Source organism: Muntiacus reevesi, chromosome 20 (genome assembly GCF_963930625.1).
Source record: "Muntiacus reevesi chromosome 20, mMunRee1.1, whole genome shotgun sequence".
NCBI classification, from domain to species: Eukaryota; Metazoa; Chordata; class Mammalia; order Artiodactyla; family Cervidae; genus Muntiacus; species Muntiacus reevesi.
The window spans coordinates 14,733,227-14,755,041 of record NC_089268.1 but is presented as its reverse complement, the minus strand read 5'-3'; the positions used below and the strand labels follow the sequence as shown (position 1 = coordinate 14,755,041).

The 21,815-nt window shown below is 42.8% G+C and overlaps 1 protein-coding gene across 1 annotated transcript in view; it reads right to left on the bottom strand.

Moving 5' to 3' along the window:
• Positions 1-21,815, bottom strand: part of DNAH8 (dynein axonemal heavy chain 8) — a 315,169-nt gene that overhangs the window by 6,840 nt on the left and 286,514 nt on the right. Inside the window, exons 85-87 of the mRNA XM_065912223.1 lie at positions 14,352-14,508; positions 10,176-10,328; positions 9,903-10,092 (exon numbers count right to left, since the gene is read on the bottom strand). Of these exons, the coding sequence (XP_065768295.1) occupies positions 9,903-10,092; positions 10,176-10,328; positions 14,352-14,508 (500 nt within the window). The remainder of the gene's footprint in view (positions 1-9,902; positions 10,093-10,175; positions 10,329-14,351; positions 14,509-21,815) is intronic.

Sequence of the window (21,815 nt, the reverse complement as noted above, 5' to 3'; positions counted from 1 at the left end):
CATTTCCACTTTTCCCCCTTCTGTTTGCCATGAAGTGATGGGAACAGATGTCATGATCTTAGTGTTTTAAATGCTGGGCTTCAAACCAACTTTTTCACTCTCCTCTTTCACCCTCATCAGGAGGCTCTTCAGTTCGTCTTCCCTTTCTGCCATTAGAGTGGTAACATTTGAGTATCTGAGGTTGTTGATATTTCTCCCCATAATCTTGATTCCATTTTGTGATTCATCCAGCCCAGTATTTTGCATGATGTACTCTGCATAGAAGTTAAATAAGCAGGGTGATAATATACAGCCTTGACATACTCCTTTCCCAATTTTGAATCAGTCAGTTGTTCCATGTCCGGTTCAAACTGTTGCTTCTTGAGCTGCATACAGGATTATCAGGAGGTAAGGTGGTATGGTACTCCTGTTTCTTTAAAAATTTTCCACAGTTTTTTGTGATCTACACAGTCAAAGGCTTTAGCATAACCAAGGAAGCAGAAGTAGATATTTTTCTGGAATTCTCTTGCTTTCTCTATGAATGTTGGTAATTTGATCTCTGGGTCCTCTGTTTTTTTCTAAACCCAGCTTGTGCATCTGGAAGTTCTTGGTTCACGTACTGCCAAAGCCTAGCTTGAAGAATTTTGAGCATAACCTTGCTAGTGTGTGAAATGAGCACAATCAGGAAGGTTCTTCTCTATTTCACAAGGAGTTGGTTGGTATTCTGTAATGATGATCCTATAGGCAACGCTTTCTTTCCTTTAATAAATGAACCAGTCCTTAGGTAATGAGCCTTCGGTTGTTCGGTATTTCCTGTCTTGTCAGTTACTAAGCCTCCCATGAGCATTTTGGAAGATGAACAGAAATGATGTTCCTGCCATAAGATTATGACAGGCAGTTTTTTCCCCAAAATGAGAAGCAAATGCAGCTCATTGGTAAGTTAAATGAAAGGTCAGAAATCATTAAACAAAGATGACGATGATTCACCCAGTTGAATAAAAATGCCCCAGGCACCTTTCCTGATGCTTCGCTCGATGCTGTAAGGTAGGGATCTTAATCTTGGCTGAAAATGAAAAATATCTGGGAAGACTTTGAAACTTCCAATTCCCTGGTCATAGCCCAGATAAGTTAAATCGAATATCCAGAGGTGGGACCATGCTTCAGTACTGTTTTAAGGCAGGGTTTCTCAAAGTTCACTGCTAACGCCAAGGGAAAGATCGCTTATTAAAATGCTGGTTCTGATTCAGTAGGTAAGTTGAGGGTAGGTCCTGAGGATCTTCATTTCTATCAAGCTCCCAGGTGATGTTGCTCCTGTTGGCTGCTGGACCACATACCGCATAGCAATGGTTTAATGCCCAGGTTCCTCACACCTTAGAACGACCAAAAGATACTTTAAGACTGACTATATAGCATATTAAAAAGCAGAGACATTACTTTGCCAACAAATGTCCGTCTGGTCAAGGCTATGGTTTTTCCAGTGGTCATGTATGGATGTGAGAGTTGGACTGTGAAGAAAGCTGAGCGATGAAAAATTCATGCTTTTGAACTGTGGTGTTGGAGAAGACTCTTGAGAGTCCCTTGGACTGCAAGGAGATCCAACCAGTTGATCCTAAAGGAGATCAGTCCTGGGTGTTCATTGGAAGGACTGATGCTGAAGCTGAAACTCCAATACTTTGGCCACCTCATGCAAAGAGCTGACTCATTGGAAAAGACCCTGATGCTGGGAGGGATTAGGGGCAGGAGGAGAAGGGGACGACAGAGGATGAGATGACTGGATGGCATCACTGACTCGATGGGCATGAGTTTGGGTGAACTCTGGGAGTTGGTGATGGACAGGGAGGCCTGGCGTGCTGCAATTCATGGGGTTGCAGAGAGTCGGACACAACTGAGCGACTGAACTGAACTGAACTGAACTGGGTGAACTCAGCCCCAGAGGTTCTGAAGTCACTGATTTGGGCCCCCAGGGATTAGCATGTATTAAAACCTCCCCACATGATTCTACTGTGTGGGTAGGATTGAGAACCTCTGCTCTGTAAAAAATATCTGTATGACAGGCCAATAAGAGATCATGGACGCATATCTGTTTGCAGAACAATTTGGTAAGTGGGAAAAGACATGCCCTATGATACAAGCGAAATATGAGGAAGGCTATCAGTAATGCAAGCTGAGTCTTTCCAGAGTCCCCTGATATGCATATATCTTCTAAAATGCTGTTAATCCAGGATGCGGAGTACAAGCCGGAGCACTGGGGCTAATTCTCTTGGCCAGGTTGGGATCAGCTAACCCTGCTGGGTCTCACATGCCAAAACGTAATTCTGTAAATCTGTAGCTGCTGTGCCTTCCCTGCCCCTTCTCTGCTCCTCTATGCTTCCTCTCCCTTTACCCAACCTCACACCTCTCTGCCCCCTCCCCAGCATTTACACTCTTCCCGCTGGAGTGGGTCTGCGGTTAGCAGACCCTCCCATGTTCCATGTCTGCACAGAACATTCTCTCCATCTTCTTGCCCTTCCTGGAGGCTGGCTCAACCCTGAAGACCCTGTCCTCCCCCAACTGCCCCTCCACCCTGGATGAGAATCTCTGCTGCTTGGACAATCCCCCTCCATCCACATGCCCCTCTCCTCACTGTCCCTGCCAAGGGACCACCTCCCCACAGGTCGCCATTCACGGAGCCTCCTGCCGCCTTCTGGGTCTCTTCAGTATCCCACTCAGCATCTTGACCTCTCAGTTCTAAAGACCTGCTCCTCAACTCCACCCCCTTTTCTTCACTTCTTCCCCTATTTAGTCTAGACCCGTCTTTTCCATCACTCACCCAGCAGAACTCCAGTGCTAAACTGCTAAACAAGTCCAGGTGCCCTTCTTCTTAAACCCATTCCAGGCTGCTGAGCAAGACCGAGGTCAGCACACAGTTGCCACCACGGTTTAGCCACCACTAGCCTTGATGGGATCGTCTAAGCCATCTAGCAGTCCTGTCCTCCTTAGCCCTCTTTCTCAAACATCTGCCACTCTTAAATCTTTCCTCTAACACCCTGCTCCTGAGATCACTTTGCCTCCTCAGTCAAGGGAAAGATAGAAAACATCAGATGGGAATTCCCTTAACTTCCTGCCACTATCCAGCAAGCTCATTGGCTCCTTGGCTCATTCCTTCCTTGTTCCCTTGTTACAGCGGGCGGGGTGCATCCCTCCACTTGGGGAACCATGCCTTCTGCTTCTTTCGCCCCCTTGTGGTATCTTTGTTCTCTCTCTCTCCTGGCTTCCTCCCACCAGTATTTGAATAGGCTCAAGCTTGTCCTACCATTAAAAGACGGAATAAAGTGTTTTTTCTTCTGACAACTGCTCCTCCAACTCCCTTCTTCTCTTCCAAGTCCAATTCCTCAAGGGAAGTTTCCATGCCCTCCATCCTCACTCTCTGTCTCCCCATTTTCTGGTCTCTCACTCACCCTGAAATCTGACTCCTCCACCTCCCCACCCACTCCACTGAGACTTCTCTCACCGGCACTCTCCTAGTTGATAAGGCTCTCTGGCTATTTGGGGCCCTACTTTACTTGACCTCTGGCAGCATCTGTCACTCTTTCCTTCCATCCCCTCCCATCTTCCACCACACTATGCATTTCTGGTTTCCCTCTTCCAAGCTGTTAGGATGTGAAGGACTATTTAGAAGAGTCAGGGTGATCTGGAGGGTGGGCATGTACAAGCAAACAGTGCAGGTCCTGGTGAGGATGGTTTAGGGGGAAGATGGACAGATAGTGGTCCTGGTGAGGTTTACAGAGGATGGAATAGTTCACAGTGACAGTTGGAAGTAAGACTCAGAAGCTAACACTGGGACTTTTGATGAGTCGGTCATAGGTAGACAGAAACAACTGCATCTGTGAGAATGACTGAGGTCATCAATGAAGGGACCAGGGCCAAGGGCAGAACTTGCCTGAGAAGAGCCCACAAAGTGGGCTGAGAAGCAGCCCTCTGAGAGGTGGGGGGAGAACCGAGGCAGGTGATGGATGGAAGCCAAGGTGTGAAATGAAGCCAGCAGGAGGACCACTAGACCTGGTGGCCTTGGAGAGAGCAGTTTCAGTGTGGTGATGAAGCCAGCCGAATGACGAGGAACTAGAGGGTTGGTAAGGACGGTGACCGTGGGCAGACTGGACTCATGAGGGATGTGGTTGAGGCTGAAGCCAGCGCTTCAAGCCCCTCCCCCACAAAGGTGAGAAGGATGGGCTTTTATTCACTTGGAGGTGTTTCTAAGGTGTCCACAGTCCTTCTCTGGTTCTGGGATTCAGGGTCAGGGCAGTGAGTGCTCTCATGCAGACTGAGGTCTGGAACCCTGACAACCCTTTGCCCAGATTTCCTCAGATGTTAGGGGTAGCTCTGGGGCAGACTTGGGATTGTTATAAGATTAGAAAAAATCCCCAGTCCCTTCCAATCCTAAAGTTCTACTAATAACCCTGCTGTACTCTTCTGCCCAACAAACATCAAGCTTTTATGACTATCTTCAAGATAAGCATTCAGAAATTGCTGGCAGCTGCCAATGTTGCCCTAAGAACCAACACACAGGACTTGCCTGGAGAGTGGATAGGAGTCCGCCTGCCAGCACAGGGGGCTCAGGTTTGGTCCCTGGTCCAGGAAGATTCCACAGGCTGTGGGCAACTAAAGCCCATGGACCACAACGACCGAAGCCTGTGTGCTGCAACTACTGAAGCCCGAGCGCCTACGGCCCGTGCCCTGCAACGAGAGAGGCCACCGCAATGAGAAGCCTGTGCACCCCAAAGGAGAGTAGCCCCCACTCACCACGACTAAGAACACCCGCATGCAGCAACGAAGACCCAGCACAACCAGAAATAAACGAATACGTTATTTTTTTTAAAAAAGAACAAACACACAGGCAAGAGGTTATAGGAACAAAAGGTAACAGGAACAAAAGATAACAGGACAAAAATTGTCCATCTCCTTGCTCCAGTAGACTCCCTTCTAACTGAAAATCTTGATTTGTAGTAGTGAATACTAAATTGCTGCTGGTATCTGCTACAAGAGACCTGGTCCGGCTTGTCAGGACACTAAAGAACAAAGCAGAAAAGCTAGAGCAGTTCGGCATCCAAATGGCATCACGCTCCAGATTGAGTTCAACATTGGGAAAATAGTGACAGCGCAGGGTTCAGCCTCACACAGAGGGGTGAGGCCCAGACAGCACGTCCAGCCTCGGCCTCCCTTTCGTTTGCAGCACCTGTGAGTCAGACCACACTGAATGGCAAAGCGAGGTTATCAATTAAAAGGTTCTGGAAGGCAGGCAATTTCCTCGGCTTGAAGTCAAGCGCATGTCCGCTTATAATCTCTGAGTTTAAACACATGCCTACCTATGACACAGACACACACAAATCAGAATCTAAGTCATGTGTACATGATGCTCTGAAAAGGTACCCTTGTGGGAACAGAAGACCACATAATCCTTCGAGAACGCTGAGCAGCACAGTCTTTTTTTTTTTTTTCCAGTGGGTTTTGTCATACATTGACATGAATCAGCAATAGAGTTACACGTATTCCCCATCCCGATCCCCCCTCCCACCTCCCTCTCCACCCGATTCCTCTGGGTCTTCCCAGCCCACCAGGCCCGAGCACTTGACTCATGCCTCCCACCTGGGCTGGTGATCTGTTTCACCATAGATAATATACATGCTGTTCTTTTGAGACATCCCACCCTCACCTTCTCCCACAGAGTTCAAAAGTCTGTTCTGTACATCTGTGTCTCTTTTTCTGTTTTGCATATAGGGTTATCGTTACCATCTTTCTAAATTCCATATATATGTGTTAGTATGCTGTAATGTTCTTTATCTTTCTGGCTTATTTCACTCTGTATAATGGGCTCCAGTTTCATCCATCTCATTAGAACTGATTCAAATGAATTCTTTTTAATAACTGAGTAATATTCCATGGTGTATATGTACCACAGCTTCCTTATCCATTCATCTGCTGATGGACATCTAGGTTGCTTCCATGTCCTGGCTATTATAAACAGTGAGCAGCACAGTCTTAAATGATACGTGTGCGTGTGCATGCCAGTTACTGCTGGGAAGCCCCAGTGGAGCACAAGGTTCTCCTGAGCCTGAGTAATCCACTGGGAGGCTGTTCCACGAAATGCCCAAAGCTGGGCCTTTGAACAAATGTCACAGGGTCATGGGCACAGAGAGCTTGACCACTTTAATAATCAAATCTAACTGCCACCTGATTGAGCTCATCAGTTGCTACAGAAATGATTGTGAAGGGGGCTGAACACACGAGATTAGTTCCAGAGTGGCTGGCTGACAGCCTCTTCAATAGGACAAAATATCTGACCACCACACAGAGACAGAACAGTGCTACAAACAGGGTGAGCTCAGACACAGACTGGGGCGGGGAGGGGGGAAGCAAATGAGGCCCACCACCTGTCCCTGCAGCATCACTTAGGCCCAAGGGGCGCTCACAGGGGCATGATGGGAAGCACACATCAGACAGTATCAGATGCCAGGTAACATTACAAGAACACAAGACAAATGTTCAGAGGTGAAAGAAACATTTTCAAGTATTCTACAATCTAGGTAATTTTGACTATATATATTTCTGAGAAAACTATGGCATCTTAGCAAATGGCACTGGGTTTTACTTAAACTGTGGTTTCTTTAAAGAATTTACTTAGAGACTTCCCTGGCAATCCAGTGGCTAAGACTTCGTCTTTCAATGCGGGATGTGTGTGCTTGATCCCTGGTCCGGGAGCTATGATCTCACATGCCTTGCAACCAAAAAGCCAATACATGAAATGGAAGCAATATTGTAACAAATTCAATAAAGACTTTCAAAATGTTCCACATCAAAAGAAAAATCTTAAAAAAAAATAGCCATTGAAAAATAATTTACTTAAATCTTTTGGGCCAAAAAATTATTTCAAGGAAGGGGACTGGGTTAGACGATATAAAACCCAGGAGTTACACCATGTCGAGAAATCAATCACTGAGGTCAGATTGTGAGCAGAGAAGCTTCCACCTGGAGAGGTCTTTATCTGCTTGCACACTGCCTGTGAACATGCGTGGGGTTGCTGCAACCTCTCTGATTCGGCCAGGTAAGATGCAACTGAAAATGATTTGTCTCCCATGTCAAGAAAAGGCAAAGGAAGCAGAGAAGTGATTGGTAGGTAGGGAAATCTGACTTCCACTCTTCTGTGCTACAAACAGAAAGCAAGGCTGTATAAAGGTAGAATGTTTGAAAAAGTGCAAGACTTTCAGAGACATGGAGATCCATGAGAGAAGGAATCCAAGTTCAGTTTAAAAACAGAAATGAAGAAAAAAAAAAAAATAGAAAGGATCAGTGTTATTAACAAGGCAAATAAGAAAACTGATTTGTATTTATATTTCTTTAAATGTTGCTCTGGTTTGTAATACTTCTTAATAAATAGTAACAAACATTAGTTTATATTAAAATGTTGATATTGAAAGTCACATTTCTAATGGAAAAAAGCAATTGCTCAAAGAGACTGTGCTGTGATATACGACTTATCCATCTATGTCCGTGGAAAGCCATGGATAAATCAACCCTGCTCCCTTGGCTTCTAAATGTTAAAAATAGACTTAGCGATCTCACCTTTTTTTTTTTTTCCTAATCACTGAAGTCTGCCGGCACACCTGCCCGCCTGGATGTCCCTCCTGCACAGGCTCCCTGCCCATCCTCCCAGGCGGACCCTCTCCTAAGGCTCCCGGTCTTGTGCTTGGCCTTCAGCCTCAGCCGCTGCCACTTCCTACTCTCTCAAAGACCCCCATTTCATCACTCCAGCAGATCTGCCTCCTCCTCTGCACCTGGTCAAGGTCTCAGGCTGTCTCCCTTGGACCTGATAAGACTCTCCTTGCTGTGGACGTCCTTCTTTCAGTCTACACTCTATCTTCGCCTCCTGTTGCCTTTATGATGCAGCCCAAACTCCCCCGGAAGACCTCACACCCCAGCCTCACCCCCCGACGCCCCTGCTCCTGCTTTCTGAGCTCAGGCCACACTGGTCTTCTCTCCCTGGACATGCCTTGCCTCTGCTCAGGTCTCCGTCCGGGATGCTCTTATCTCCAGCCTCTGCCTCTGCAAACTCCACTCACTGGTCCCGGGTGCAGCTCTTCTCAAGCCTAGCCTCAGGGAAAGGTACCTCTCTGTCCTCTGAGCCTCTGAGGCACTTGGCTCTCACTCGGATGGAGCATTTACCACATTCTGTTAAAGTTGCTCATGTTTCTGTCCTACCGACCAGATTATGGGCTCCTTTGGGGCAGGAATCAGGTCTCAAATCTCTCTCTATTGAAAGCACCTAGCGGATGGGCTGGCAAATGCAAGATGGTTGAACAATCCTAATCAAGTTAAATGTTATTTCTTTAAGCTCCCAAGCTGGGAATCACCTGGTGACAGCTTACTCAAATCGAGGGCTGGTATGGAGGAAAGAGACTCGCAAGTAGACACAAGAATCTGAGAACCATAATAAAAATTTCTTTCCTCCCAAAATTCAATGGGAATTCTGGGAGAAAAACAGATAAGTGAAATCTTGGGGCTGTTCTTCACAAATCTAAAGTCTATCGACATAATAATGTGCCATGTATTGAGTTGGCCAAAAAGTTCGTTTGGGTTTTTTCATAAGATGGTACAGAAAAACCTGAATAAACTTTTTGGCCAACCCAATATAATTTGCTAAGTGCCTAAAAACCACCATGATCAATGTTTTAAATTTAGAAAATGTTAAGGCACTTGAAAATTCATGAACTGAGTGAATGCATGTACACAGAGAACAAATAAATGTCTACTATTTATTAAGTATCATTTATACAAAGAAAAATGCACAACTCAAAAGTATAAAGCTTGATAAATTTTCACCAAGGGAATGTAGCCCTGTAACCAATATCCAGGTCAAGAAGTAGAACATTCCCAGACCCCTTGAACCCCCTTGTACTCTTTGGCAATCACTGCCCATTCCCACAAGGGTAACCACTATTCTGACTTTTAAGCCTTGGATCTATTTTACTTATTTTGGTTCCTTGCATAAATGGAATCATACAATATACATACATCACAAAGAATATGGTATACATACATTATAATGTGTCCTGTTTGACTTCCTTCATTTAATATTATTTTATGAGATTCAACCATACTGCTGAGAGTAACGATGTGAGTGTCTGTGAAATTGCTTACAGAGGAACGGTAGTACATCTTAAATTTGTAAGTGTGAATACTTCTTAAATTGTAATACTAATGGGCCTATAAAGTGCTGAACTGTAAAGAACCCAGTGGCTCTTCATTCTTGCCAAGAGTTACTTGAAAAAACTATCCATGTCATAGTAAGAAAAAAAAATTGTTGCATTTCTGAACTTTTATGAACTCTATGAGATCTAGTCTGAAACTTATTAAGTAAATATTTCTATAATGAAGGAATATATGTAGTGGGATCACAAAGCATTTTTTCAGGGGAGGGGAAAAAAAAACAAGCAAGCAGGGACAGACTCTGGAAGTTCACTGAATAAAACTTTTGCCACACAGTCATTTTTAAAATCAGCCTAATTTTCTGAGCCTTAGGAACATTTTCCTTTGCATATTCTGGTGCTTCATTTTTGTCACTTTCATAAACATTTAAAAACTAATGTTTGAACAAAACCTTTTCAGTATTTCACACTGTTCTAAGCACAGACTTGTTTGCTTAAGTGGGTGAGAAGAAAAATGGAATTTTGCCCCAATATTGTGGAAGCAGCATGGCAGACAGAACTTCAGACTGAATTCGTAAAACAAATATAGAAGGTCCATCTGTTGGTCTACACCTTTGAAAGCATGATTCCAGCATGCAGCAAGCTGTACTTCTATACTGTTCTGTGTAACATACATTTATCACACAGTGCTACATACAACCACTCACGACTTCCAAGTTATCCTACAGTCCTAGGAACACCTACCTTGGGGATTGAAGAAACCAGTCATCCAGAACACATTGGGCCTCCCTTCAAATATCCAGGTGGAAAACTGAGCATTTCTTTCCAAAAGTTCAGTAAACCAGAAGCCCAGTGTGGATGAGTCCCAGGACACTCTTTTCCAGATCTGGGGTATACGGGCATCATACATGTTGTCCAGAGCATCTCTCAAGTTCTGGAAAAAAGACAGAGTTAAAATCTGAGAATAAGAAAATTCAACAAAAGAGGGAAACGGCTACTGAGATGGTCACAGCTCACCTCACTCATAATGATCGTGCCTTCAATGGCCAATTTTAGATCACTCAGGCTACTTCGAAGTATTGAAATGACTTTTTGCATTCTGTCAATTTCTTGTCTGAGAAATATGTTCATTGAATTAAGATGCCCCATCTTCATCAAACGAGCTTTCACCTAACACGAAGCATACAATAATGGAGATGAAAAAAATAATTATCTGCCCCTTCTTTTCCAAGGATCCCTCCTTTCCCTAGTTTCTTTTTCCTCTGGATGTATCTCTACAAGCCCAAATGAACTCTAAAATATCTCTTGCAGAACCAAATTCGCCATTAAATTTCCCATTTTCTGGGCTTCAAAAACTACTGTTCAACGAAAATGATTTTTATTTCCTACTGATCGTACTTAGTTGATAATTGGAAAAGTACTTTAAAAAGCTAAAATAAAATTTTACTTTTTTTCCCCTTTCAAATGATTAAGTACTAAAGTGTCAGTTAAATATTCTTTTGCAATTTAACCTTTGTAAGAGTACAGTCTGGAATACTTTTTCTCATAGTGCTTGTAGAATCATTATTAGAAATGTCACAGAAAGTGAATACAGCCAAAATCTTTACAGAGCAGTTACCAATAAATATAATTGGCTGCAGTATCCTGTTGTTGCTCTGGCTAGGGTGACTAAAGAGAGCCTTTCATAATCTAATCAATGAAAATATTTGATTTTGTGGGAGGGCCATAAAGCACCTGTCATTTTTTCCTTCTGGTATATAATTTATTGGCCATTTTGAAGAGATCGATATAAAAGCATCTGGTCACAGGAACAATAAAATATAACAATTATTGGGAAATAGGCCAATACATATACACATTTCAATTTAGTGACATATGCCTCAGAAAAGACTGACTATGAATACTGGCAAGAACTCTTGAGAGATCTGAACTTTCTGCTGGCCACAATCAAAGAAATGCCAGAACAGGAGGGGTGAGGACAGATACATGGAGTAGGAGGGACGCTGGGAATGAGGCACCGGCCCACAGAGTCACCAGAAAGCCAGGAAACTGCAGCACTCTCAGAGGCCCACTGCCTCGTCTTGAGTCATGGGGAACTAGAGACAGATGGGCTCCAGGCTCACCTGGACTGCCCTCCCGCCTCACGCTATAGAACAGGTGTTCTGGCACGGTGCCCACGTTTCCTACTCAGCAATGGCCATCTCTGATTAACTGCAGCTGGGCCACTTCCAGTGTGTGAGGGACAAGAGGGGAACAGTGATGAGAAACTGAACACCTGGATGGGGCTACCTGCACAGGTTGAGCAAGTGATCTTGAAATCCGAGTTAAACATGCCAGCGTGCACGCTCGGTCGCTCAGTTGTGTCCAACTGTCTGTGACCCCATGGACTATAGCCCACCAGGATCTTCTGTCCATGGGACTTTCCAGGCAAGAAAACTGTAGTGGGTTGCCATTTTCTCCTCCAGGGGATCTTCCTGATCCAGGGATCAAACCTGAGTCTCCTGGGTCTACTGCATTGGCAGGCAGATTCTTTACCACTGAGCCACCTGGGAAGCCCCCTAAACGTGCCCGTGGAGGTATGCCAGTCTGACAAACCAACCCTTCAGGTAGTCACCTAAATTCCCGGTTCCAGAACTTATAGTTTTGCAGGCTCCATTGGTCTGTTCTCATCTTGAGCCCTTCAGCCTCCAGTGGCTAAATAGCCTAGATCATGACTATGTTATGGAAATTAACATTTTAAAGAAAAAGATTATGGAAACACTTTTGCAACCAATGCAAGTGAGAAATCAAGTCCAGGTGTTGGCTTCACGATGAAATCAATAGCCCAGGTAGCTTTGATATGGTAACAGCCCCAACAAATCACCTTGCCCGACACTTAGGGTTTTAAAAGAGAAACTTCTCTTATAACAGACACGTGCTTAATGTGTCTTAAAACTTAGATTCTAGAAAATCTAAAATCAGAACTGATTTTACTTTCAGTATCATTATTGTTTCAGCTTAAAATTGTCTTTTTATTAATAAGTAAAATATTTGCTATAGTCTTACATAGAATTTTTATATTTCTGAAACCAGTTAGTCTTTTCTACAGTAATATGTTTTTAAGTCAATACTGTAATTATGTTTCAATTAACTAAATGGACCTTACAGCCACATTTTTAAGAATACATCTCTTCTGTAAAAGGACACTAAAAAGTAAGTAATCCTGGAAGAGGAGGCTGCTTTAGATGTCTCTTAGTACAAACTCCCTCCCATCAAATAATACATTTAGGGACACCCCTCCCACTCAGATTCTGCTGAGGTGATGACAGAACAGAGATTCTGGTGAGATAGTCCTGACTAACCCCAAGCAGCTCAAATTATCCCAATGTCTTGAAACTCTCCTCTGGTAGTACAAACCTGCAGTCTAGTTATAGAGAATGCATTTTATCTCACTTTCACATGCCAGCTTTTAAATATCGTTGAAGACGGGTGTTATGCCTCATCTGTCCTCTGATCGTTTACAATGGACCACACAAAGTATGGACTCATAATACCTATCCACTTAAAAACATTTCTCTCTCCTGACTAGAAACATCTCTATGTGAAGTCACTGATATCAGTATCTTAGCCAAATTCTTGGTACCCACCTACACATCAGAAGCAAAAACTGTTTTAAGAAGGAAGGAAATGTTTTTTATTGCCGGGGGCACTGACTGTAGGTGGGAAGACTATAGCCCAGGCAGCCACGTCTCCCAGACTCAGGGACGCCGGACAGGGGAGACACAGGACCAGAGAAATACCTCCATGAGGGCATCAGCCTCTCACTTTTTAGTTGAAAAGCTAAAATTGCCTCAGCCCACTCTTGGACTCAGGTGAAGCTCACCATCAGTAATGAGGGGTAGAGACTGAGAACAGGAAAGAGGAGGCCCTGGATGGCCTGCCTATCTTCTTGCTTGAAGAAGGAGGATGTCTTACAGGACTTTCAGACTGCCCAGAAATTTTACCACAATTAAAAATTTATTAACATCAGCACTTCTCAAAGTGTGGTCTGGGACCCCTAAGGCTCCTGAGCTCCCTTTAGGAGGTCCATGAAGCTAATTTTTTTTCGTAGCAATTCTAACACATCATTTGACTTTTTACTCGCCCTCACTAAGGAGTGTCTAAAGGCTGCATGACTTGTGGTGTCACCGCAGACGGGATGTACCAGCAGATACCAGGGTCCAGCTGTCTGCTAGTAGACCAGACATTAAAGAGGTGTACAAAGCCCTCACTTTCTCTTCAAATGGTCTTGTTTTGGAAAATACACTTATTTTTTAAATATAAATGTTATGCTACCATGTGATGGGTTTATTAATGTTATTTCACAATAAATTAATATATTATTTTAATTTTAGTTTACATTTATAGTATATTAAATATCAGTCATTATGATCTATATATGGGCTTCCCCGATGGCTCAAGCAGGAAAGAATCCTCCTGCAATGCAGGAGACACGGGTTTGATCCCTGGGTTGGGAAGATCCCCTGGAGAAGGAAATGGCAACCCACTCCAGTATAATTGCCTGGAGAATTCCGTGAACAGAGGAGCCTGGCGGGCCACGGTCCTTGGGGTCACAAAGAGTCGAACATGACTGAGCACTCATACACATAATCCATAAAAGTAAGAGCTATTTGGGGTCCTTGATCATTTTGTAAAGTGGTCTTGAGATTAAAAAAAAAAATTTGAGAAAAGCCGATGTTGATTAACAAGCAAACATCTGGGAGGTTCAAGAAGTAGAAAATTATTGCCATTCAAACGGGAGAGTGAATTCATGTAAATGGCTTGCTTTCCTACTATCTGGCTGAAAGGACAGGGAGAATGAAATATATGGAGAGCAAGAGAGAGAAGCAAGGGCTAAATTTAAATAATGGGACAAAGCAGGCTTGGGTAAGACAGACAGGGAGAGTCTCAATCCAGAGGGTTAAAAAACCCAAAGACAGAGGAACCCAAAGATGGGCAAAGGGTGCAGAAGAGGCAATTGAGAAAGAAAATAAAATAGAAAAGTACAGATTGTAATTTTGCAAGAGGCTTGAGCAGGCGTAAGCAAGAGAAAACCAAAAAGTTAAAAAGCATTGAGCAGGGAGAGGAAGAGACTGAAATGTATGGTCCGAGGACTGTGCTCAGCCTTTTGGAACCCAATGTCAGCCCTGCGCGCCTGGGGAAAGGAGAGCTCACCTCGTGGGGAATGTAATCAGGAGGCAGCTTGCTCAGCATGTCTTCAGATAACCTGTAAACAATGGCTTCCCGGGTCTCTCCCACGCCGCCTCCACTCTCTTTGGGCTGAATGTTGGTAATTGTTTCAAGCACAGCAGAAGCGGTGTTACTCTGGTAACTGACAAAAAGAACTGAACTGTTCAGAATGCAGCAGGAAAATGCACCTTCAGAGATAATTATCAACGCTAAAACGAAATGATGAATCACTTAACTCAAATCCAGCCCAGAAAAAGGAAAAAAGAAAAAAAAAAAGAAACTTTACAATCGATCTATGGGAATGAAAAAACTTGAGATCCACTCTACTTCCTCCTGTTAGGACATCAAAAACACAGAAATGAAAGTTCTTCATCTTCAGGGAAAAAGATTCCATGAATGCCTTTAATAAGCCAAAGCAGTGCTAGCCAGCCTTGCTTGTACTAACCTAACCCCTTCAAACTGAACAAGGAGCCCACCTCCTTTTATTCTCCCCTGTTTATGGACTGGTCCTAAGCATCCTCCATTATACGGCAATTTTTTAGCATGAAGAGCACTGCTCATAATTCTTCTCTGAATTATAAATTATTAAATTTCTTGGGTCTTTTCTGTTTTGTCTTCTCACTTTTCCACTTGTTTTATGATCCCCAAAGTGATGTATAGGCAGCACTTGTCTAAATGCAACTACTTATCCTTAAAATTCATATATTCAATAAAGATTTACTGTGTACCCGGCATTGAGTTAGGTATTAGGAGATGGTGGTGAACAGTTCTTTTTCTCTAGGAGAGAAGGGGGACATCAGTCAATACTATTGTAACAAGTGCTGTGCAGAAAAAGAACAGGATGGTTTAACATCATATAGCTTCTCTCTCTCTCCTTCTCACTCTCTAGCTGCTTTTGGGGGCACTGACCAGATGCTCTGAGGTACACAAACTTAGTTTTTGTCCCAAGGTTGCTGAGTCGACCAACAGTCTAAACACACAGATATAGTGTGTATGTGTATGTGTGTATAGCAATTTACATCAAAAGATCAGGGAAGTTCTCTCTTAAAATGTCACATAGGGAATTCCCTGATGGTTCAGTGGTTAAGAATCCACCTTGCAATGCCAGGGACGTGGGTTTCATCCCTGGTCGGGAACTAAGATCCCACATACTGCTGGGCAGCTAAGTCCATGAATGTCACAACGACTGAGCCCATGCACTCTGGAGCCTGCACCACAACACAACTAGAGAGATGTCCTTCTCCTGTAATGAAGAGCCTGCTTCAGTGAAGGATCTAAGACCCATCGCAGCCAAAAATGAACAAATAAATATATATATTTAAAACGTAAAATTGCCTTATTTTAAAAAAGGTCATATGTAAGTTGAGACCTGAAGAATAAGTAGGTCAGCCAGACAAAATAGGGTGGAAGTGGGAGGCAAGAGAGGACATTCAGATAAGAGGTAAGGCCTGGAGGTGAGATGAACTTCCCTGCATTTGAATAACAGAGACAAGACCAGTGAGACTGGAGCGAGAAGGAGAGGTAAGGATGGATATAAGGCAAGGACCAGACCATCCATGGTCATGTGGGCTGTTTGAAGAATCTGACATTATCCTAAAGGCAACAGGCAACCACAGAAGACTTCCTCAGCAGGGATGTGGCAGGACCAGGTTTAAATTTTTCTGTCTCTCTTGAACTCCTAATTTACCATTCTATAAACGTCTCACAACTAAACTGTTTTGAGTTACTGTTTTGTTTTGCTTGTAAATTTTGTCTCATGTCAGATCCAAGCCACATTTACATTTCCTTACGAAAGAGGTTAGAGGCAAATTTAAAAGGAATCCAACAAATGCTTAAGATTAGTGATTTGTTTTTCTGTTATATTTCCTTAAATAAATCTTTGTAATATGGCTATAGGTATAAGAATTTTTAATGTGCATATCTTTTAACCCATCAAGTCTACATATAAGAATTCATCCTCAAGAGAGAACCAGACATTCTAATTTCTGACAGTATAGTGCAACTCTTACCCTGAACAACTCCAATGAAAATAGCTAAAAATTCTGGATAAGACATGAAAAATATTACTGAACTGGGAAGAAACTAAGAAATCCTCAGGATCAAACGAAATATAGAATGAAAGCTGGAATCAAGAAAGATAAGCCAAATTTTACCCTGGGGCATCAACTAAACCCTGGTGTTCTCAAGTGTCTGTTGGGATGGTGCAATGAGAAAGGAGGTAAGCCCTATGCCCAAGGAAGAAAACCTAAGAGGAAACTCCTACATAAATTTGGGACTTCACAGGGCTAATCACTCAGTATTAGGGTTAACTAGAAATAACCTGCCTATCAGAAGGGGATGGTAGGTAAATTGGTCTAGCTTAGTGGGAAAAAAATCTTTCCTAAGAATTCTTAATTTGTGACAGTAATTAACATTCGTTCATATTATTTGTGTAACTTGAAAAACCTTGAGCCAAAAATGTATTTTAAGATGGTCCCAGGAAACCTCAGGTGGCACTTGGTAGACGCAAACAGAAATCTTTCCTGGAACAACACGCCTTCGAACCAAGTCTCAAAGAATCCATCAGTTAATTTCCAATAAACATGAGCTCAAAGCCAGAAGTTAAAAATCTTGTAAAGAAACAGGCATTGTGTGAAAGAGCCAACTAAACAAAAGTAGAACCAGACCTGCAAAGACCTCAGATAGTGAATTTTCAGATGCACATTATAAAATGTTTTCATTGTATTAAAAAAACAAAAAACATGATTGAAAATATAAGTATGATACAGGAAACAAGTATGACCAATATTTTGAAAAAGAGCCAAATAGAACTTAGGAAAATTTCAAAAATTAAAGCTTGCATTAGTTTATTCTATTGCTTCTGTAACAAACTGTTATAAAATAAGTGACCTAAAAACAACAGAAATGTATTATTTCACAGTTCTATAGTTAATGAGTCTGATACAGGTCTCATTGGACTAAAACCAAGGTGAGCAGGCTGGGTTCCTTTCTGTTGGCTATTGGGAAAGATCCGTTTCCTTGCTCATTTGACAGAATTCACTTTTTTTGCAGTTGGAGGATCATTGTCCCTAATTCCATTTCAGCTATAAGGACTCTTCCTAGCTTCTATGGTCCATCTGTATTCCTTGGTTCATGACCTCCTTCCTACACCTTAAAAGTCAGAAATGGCCAGTCGAGTCGTTCTCTTTGAATCTTTTTTTTTTTTTTCTTTGAATCTTTCTTACTTGTACAATTTCATCTCTCTGACTCACTCTTCTGCCACCAAAGCTTATGTGATTAAATTGGGCCCACCTGAATGATTTAGGCTAACATCCCCATCTCAAGGTCCTTAACCTTAATAGCATCTGTAAAGTCCTACTTGTCACATTAGGTAACATATTATAGCTTTTAAGGATTAGGATGTGGACATCTTTGGGGTAAGTATCTACCCAGTAACAGTTAATGATGGCTTAAACAGCAGATTAGATATAGGCAAATAATTAGAAAACAGGAAATCAGATCTCAAGACATTATCTAGAATGCTGCAGAGGGGAAAATAAATGGGAAATATAAAGTTAAGAGGCATATAGGCTAAAGTATCAAAAAGTAGGCTAAAGTATAAAGTATATAGGCTAAAGTATAAAGTATACTTCTAGAAAAGTTTGAGAAAGATAGAAGAAGGAGAATTAGAATGAGATAATAACTGAAGAAATAATAACTGAGAATTGATGAAAGATTTGAATCCTAAAGTTCAGGAAATCCTGCATCCTAAATAGGGAAAACAAACAAGCAAATAAAAACCTACATGTAGACATATCGACATAGCACAAAGATGGTGGAGTAGAAGGATGTGCTCTCATCTTCTCCTGAGAGAACTCTAAAATTTCAACTCACTGCTGAACAACCACTGACAGCAGAATGTTGGATCCCACCAAAAAAAATACCCCATGTCCAAGGATAAAGGAGAAGCCCCAACGAGATGGTAGGAGGGGTGAAATCACATTTAGAATCAAACCCCACACCCGCCAGAAACTCTCAGAGGGCTCAAATAAAACCTTGTGTGCACCGGGACCCAGAGACCCCACAGAGACTGAGCCAGCCCTGCCTTTGAGTGTTTGAGTGTCTCCTATGGAGTCACAGGTCAGCAGCGGCCTGCCGTGGGGACAGGGCCCCTAGCTGCAGCAGACCTGGGAGGCACAGTGGGTGGCGTAAGTCCTCTTGGAGGAAGTTGCCATTAGCCCCACCATAGAGCCACCAAAGAGATGACCCAAAAACTGGAGAACAGTTATACCAAAGAAGTTTTTGCACTGTTTCTAAAGTTCTAAGACCCACAACAGAGTTCCCAACATGTGGATCCAGCAAAGGGACTGAGAAACCACCAGGGAATTTGACTTTGGAGACCAGTGGGATTTGATTACAGAACTTCCACAGGACTGGGGAAACAGACTCTCAGAGGGCACAAACAAAAACTTGTGCTCACCAGGACCCAGGAAAAAGGAGTAGTGACCCCCCAAGAGACTGAGCCAGACCTGCCTGTGAGTGTCCAGGAGTCTCTGGTGTAGGCGTGAATTGACAGTGACCTGTTGCGGGGTCAGGGGAACTGTATACAAGAGTGCTGACATAAGTCCTTTTGAAGGAGGTCACCATTACTGCCATTACCGCTACCATAGTTTGGCCTCAGGCCAAACAACAGGGAGGGAACGCAGCCCCACCCATCAACACAAAATTAGATTAAAGATTTACTGAGCATGCATCAGAACAAGACCCAGATTCCCCCACAGCCAGTCCTTCCCATCAGGAAGATTCCACAAGCCTCTTATCCTTATCAGTCAGAGGGCAGACAGAGGAAAACCACAATCACAGAAAACTGGCCAGATTGATCCATGGATCACAGCCTTATCTAACTCAGTGAAACTATGAACCATGCCACCTAGGGCCACCCAAAAGAGACAGGTAATGCTGGAGAGGTCTGACAAAACGTGGTCCACTGGAGAAGGGAATGGCAAACCACTTGAGAATTCTTGCTTTGAGACCCACATGAATGGTATAAAAAGGCAAAAAGATATGACACTGAAAGATGAACTCCCCAGGTCAGCAGGTGCCCAATAAGCTACTTGAGAAGAGTGGAGAAATAACTCCAGAAAGAATGAAGAGACAGAGCCAAAGCAAAAAAACACCCAGTTGTGGATGTGACTGGTGATGGAAGTAAAGTCTGATGCTGTAAAGAACAATACTACATAGGAACCTGGAATGTTAGGTCCACGAATCAAAGTAAATTAGAAGGGGTCAAACAGGAGATAGCAAGAGTGAACATCGACATTTTAGGAATCAGTAAACTAAAATGGACTGGAATGGGCAAATTTAATTCAGATGACCATTATATCTACTACTGTGGGTAAGAATCCCTTAGAAGAAATGGCATAACCCTCATAGTCAACAAAAGAGTCTGAAATGCAGTACTTGGGTGCAATCTCAAAAACGACAGAATGATCTCTGTTTATTTCCAAAGCAAACCATTCAGTATCACAGTAATCCAAGTCTATGCCCCAACCACTAATGTGGAAGAAGCTGAAGTTGAATGGTTCTATGAAGACCTCCAAGACCTTCTAGAACTAACACCCAAAAAAGATGTCCTTTTCATTATAGGGGACTGGAATGCAAAAGGAGGAAGTAAAGAGATACATGGAGTAACAGGCAAGTTTGGCCTTGGAGTACAGAATGAAGCAGGGCAAAGGCCCATAGAGTTTTGCCAAGAGAACATACTGGTCATAGTAAACACTCTCCTCCAACAACACAAGAGACAACTCTACACATGGACATCAACAGATGGTCAACACTGAAATCAGACTGATTATATTCTTTGCAGCCAAAGAAGGAGAAGCTCTATACAGTTAGCAAAAACAAGACCAGGAACTAACTGTGGCTCAGATCATGAACCCCTTATTGCCAAATTCAGACTTAAATTGAAGAAAGTAGGGAAAACCACTTGACCATTCAGGTATGACCTAAATCAAATCCCTTATGATTATACAGTGGAAATGACAAATAGATTCAAGAGATCAGATCTGATAGACAGAGTGCCTGAAGAACTATGGACAGAAGTTCGTGACATTGTACAGGAGGCAGTGATCAAAATCATCCCCAAGAAAAAGAAATGCAGCAAGGCAAAATGGCTGTCTGAGGAGGCCTCACAAATAACTGAAGAAAGAAGAGAAGCACAAGGCAAAGGAGAAAAGGAAAGATATATCCATCTGAATGAAGAGTTTCAAAGAATAGTAAGGAGAGATAAGAAAGCCTTCCTCAGTGATCAATGCAAAGAAATAGAGGAAAATGATAGAATGGGAGAGACTAGCGATCTCTTCAATAAAATTAGAGATAACAAGAGACCACTTCATGCAAAGATGGCCACAATAATGGGCAGAAATGGTATGGACCTAACAGAAGCAGAAGATATTAGGAAGAGGTGTCAAGAATACAAAGAAGAACTTTACAAAAAAGATCTTAATGATCCAGATAACCACGATAGTGTGGTCACTCACCTAGAGCAAGACATCCTGGAATGTGAAGTCAAATGGGCCTTAGGAAGCATCACTATGAACAAGGCTAGTGGAGGCAATGGAATTCCAGCTGAGCTATTTCAAATCCTAAAAGATGATGCTGTTACAGGGCTGCATTCAATATACCAGTAAATTTGAAAAACTCAGCAGTGGCCACAGGACTGGAAAAGGTCAGATTTTATTCGAATCCCAAAGAAAGGGAATGCCAAACAATGTTCAGACTATTGCACAACTGTACTCATCTCACACGCTAGCAAAGTAATATTCAGAATTCTCCAAGCTAGGCTTCAACAGTACAAGAACTGAGAACTTCTAGATGTTCAAGTTGGATTTAGAAAAGGCAGAGGTCAAATTGCCAACATCCATTGGATTATAGAAAACAAGGGAATTCCAGAAAAACAACTACTTCTGCTTTATTGACTATGCCAAAGCTTTTGACTATGTGGATCACAGCAAACTATGGAAAATTCTCCAAGAGATGGGAATACCAAGCCACCCTACCTGCCTCCTGAGAAATCAGTATGGAGGTCAAGAAGCAACAGTTAGAACTGGACATGGAACAATGGATTGGTTCCAAATTGGGAAAGGGGTATGTCAAGGCTGTATATTGTCACCCTGCTTATTTAACTTATAGGCAGAGTACATCATGCAAAATACCAGGCTGGATGAAGCACAAGCTGGAATCAGGATTGCAGGGAGAAATATCAATAACCTCAGATACGCAGATGACACTACCCTTATGGCAGAAAGTGAAGAGGAACTAAAGAGCCTCTTGGTGAAAATGAAAGAGGAGAGTGAAGAAGCTGGTTTAAAACTCAACATTCAAAAAACAAAGATCAGGGCATCTGGTCCCATCACTACATGGCAAATAGGTGGGGAAACAATGGAAACAGTGACAGACTTTATTTTCTTG